This window comes from Nicotiana sylvestris, chromosome 4, assembly GCF_000393655.2.
Source record: "Nicotiana sylvestris chromosome 4, ASM39365v2, whole genome shotgun sequence".
Lineage (NCBI taxonomy): Eukaryota > Viridiplantae > Streptophyta > Magnoliopsida > Solanales > Solanaceae > Nicotiana > Nicotiana sylvestris.
Window position 1 is genome coordinate 28,984,724 of NC_091060.1, and position 2,730 is coordinate 28,987,453.

Here is a 2,730-nt window from a genome sequence, read left to right on the forward strand (position 1 = left end):
TAAAACAGAAGGCACTAAGATTATCTTCTGAATTTACTGTTTGGTTACCTTTTGTATTTAACATAAAATGTTTGGCTTTCATTATTTATTTATAAATTCAAACGGAAGTGAAGTTTTATTAAATAATATTATATGAATAACCACACTTGTCACAAACTTGAGACGGAGGTGAGTTATTACGTTACCACTTGTTGTAAATCAATCTCACCATGGGTGCACACAGTAGAGAAAAAGAAAAGAAAGGTGTGAGAGTCAAAGAAGAAGGAATAATTGGACAAAACAAAGTGTTTAAAATTTGGTCTCAAATCTAAAGGGACACATGGCAGCATCCTAGTGTCTAAAGTTGGTCATGATAGATTAAACCCGGACCATGTAAATAATAATACAATTCTGGAAATTTTTCACACATATAAGAAGGTTCACACTCATGAAAGATAGAAAGAATATTAGTTGGTTATTTTGTTATAATTAATTTAGTGCATACATGACAAGTGTACAAATACTGTAGGATTTTTCTATTTCTATTTTTCTTTCCAGCTTTCTTTTACTCGGAATATACTTTTATAAATATACATAGCTTGTACGGAAAGAAATCAACCAGAAAATACCAAAAAAAAAATCCACACTTTCCCTTCTTTCTTTCATGGTATCAGAGCAGTAGCTCGATCCAAGGGAATTCAGCTTCACCTCTCCTCTGATTTTTGTTTGCTTTTCATTCTCTTTTTATCATGCCTGATTCAACTGAAATGCAAGCAAGTGGGTCTTCAACTGGAAATGGACCCAATTTCGATCCAAATCATCCTTCACTCCTCAGATGCACTTGACATGAGCTTGGTGAATGCTGTTTTCGATGGAAGAGGCTATCAGGGCTGGAAAAGATCTCTCTTAATAGCTTTCTCAGCAAAAAGCAAGTTGGGCTTTATAAATGGGAATTGCCCAGCTCCAGCTCCAGCTCCAGCTCCAACTCCTACTTCCAAAGACTTTCAACCATGGAGTAGATGTAATGATATGGTTACATTCTGGCTGCTGAATTCTCTCTCCAAAGATATTGGAGATGGTGTAATCTACTCCAAATCTGCAAGGAATTTATGGACCAGTTTGGAACATAGATTTGGACAGTCCAATGGTGCAAAGTTATACCATCTACAGAAAGAATTAGCTGGATTAACTCAAGGAACATGTGATATAGCTAGTTATTTCACAAAGCTTAAACGATTATATGATGAGCTAGATTCACTTAATTGCGACATCAAATGCACTTGCACTATGAGGGAAAGAAAGCACATAAAAAATCACAAGAGGATGAAAGACTCATTCAATTTTTGATGGGTTTGAATGAAGTATATGGTCAGGCTAGAGGAAACATAATCATGATGAACCCTCTACCCAGTATTGACCATGCTTACTCACTGATTATACAAGATGAAAATCAAAGAGAGGTGTATGCTAACCCCCTTGTCTCTACTGATACTTCATCTTTCATGGCAATGAACCAAGAAAATCTTCAAGGACAGGGTACTTTTGCAGGGCATGCAAACTTCCCACAAAGAAATGGGAAACAAAAATTATCAGGGCAGTTTCAAAGAACTGCAAATAGTTTTCAGAAGACTAGAAATTCAGCACAAAAACCATCATTCCTTAAGGCAAAGAAGACAAAGTTTAATCCAAATATTTCATGTTCCTACTGCAAGAAAATAGGACATAGTATGGGAGACTGTTACAGATTAATTGGCTTTCCAGAAGATTTTGAGTTCGCAAATCCAAAAATAGGTCAGGGAACCATAAAAAGAAATGGTGCTATTTCAGGAGAATAGGGGGATGATGCTAGCAATTATTCTGATGCTTTGAACCAGCACCTCTCTAAGGGTCAGTTTACACAATTATTTCAATTGATCAAACAAGTCAAGATTGCTAATACATGAAATCCAAGTTCAGATATCAATGCTCATGCAGTGGCTGGTACTATTATCAAGTATTCTGAAACCTGTCTTTCAGTTTTTAATACTAGTATATGGATTATAGACTCTGGAGCTTCAGAGCATATGTGTTTTGACTCAAATATTTTTGTTTCCTTGTCTCCACTACATGTTCCTTTGCATATAAATCTGCCTAATTCCTTTACGGTCACAGTAACACATATAGGGAAGGTTTCTATTCTGCCAGGTTATATTCTGGAAAACGTCCTTCATGTTCCTACTTTCAGATATAATTTATTGTCTGTTAATAGGTTTAAGTGCATACTCGCATTCTCTTCTACTCTATGTATGTTGTGGGCCTCTTCAATGAACAGGGGTCAAGTTTTTGGTGAACCGAAATAGGTACTATATCTTTTGAAGCCTAATGCATTGAATTTTAGGAATAGCAATAAAAAGAATGTAGTTTCATGTCATGATATTTTTAGTCAAAGTTCAGTATTTCCTTTTTCTACTAATGCAAATTCTGATGTAACTCTTTGGCATATTAGATTGGGGCATTTGCCTATTTCATCACTGAGACGTCTCAATTTTATTCATTTTCCTTCAAGTTCTGAATGTTACTGTGATATTTGTCCCAAAGCTAGGAAAACTAGACATCCATTTCCTTTGAGTCATATTAAATCAAAGCAAGCATTTGAGATAATCCATGTAGACATATGGGGGACCTTACAGAGTTCCCACATACAATGGTTTCAAATATTTCTTAACTATTGTAGATGATTTTAGTAGGGGCCCTTGAACTTTTTTATTGAGC

The 2,730-nt window shown here is 35.5% G+C and overlaps 1 protein-coding gene across 1 annotated transcript; it reads left to right on the plus strand.

Moving 5' to 3' along the window:
- Window positions 1-774: 774 nt before the first annotated feature.
- On the plus strand, window positions 775-1,326 carry LOC104240519 (uncharacterized). Its single transcript, XM_009795379.2, has one exon. It carries the CDS (start codon window positions 775-777, stop codon window positions 1,324-1,326), a length of 552 nt encoding a protein of 183 aa, XP_009793681.2.
- The last annotated feature ends 1,404 nt before the right edge of the window (window positions 1,327-2,730 follow it).

Coding starts and splice junctions, on each gene's coding strand:
- LOC104240519 (XM_009795379.2), top strand. CDS start 775: ATGGACCCAATTTCGATCCAAATCATCCTTCACTCCTCAGATGCACTT.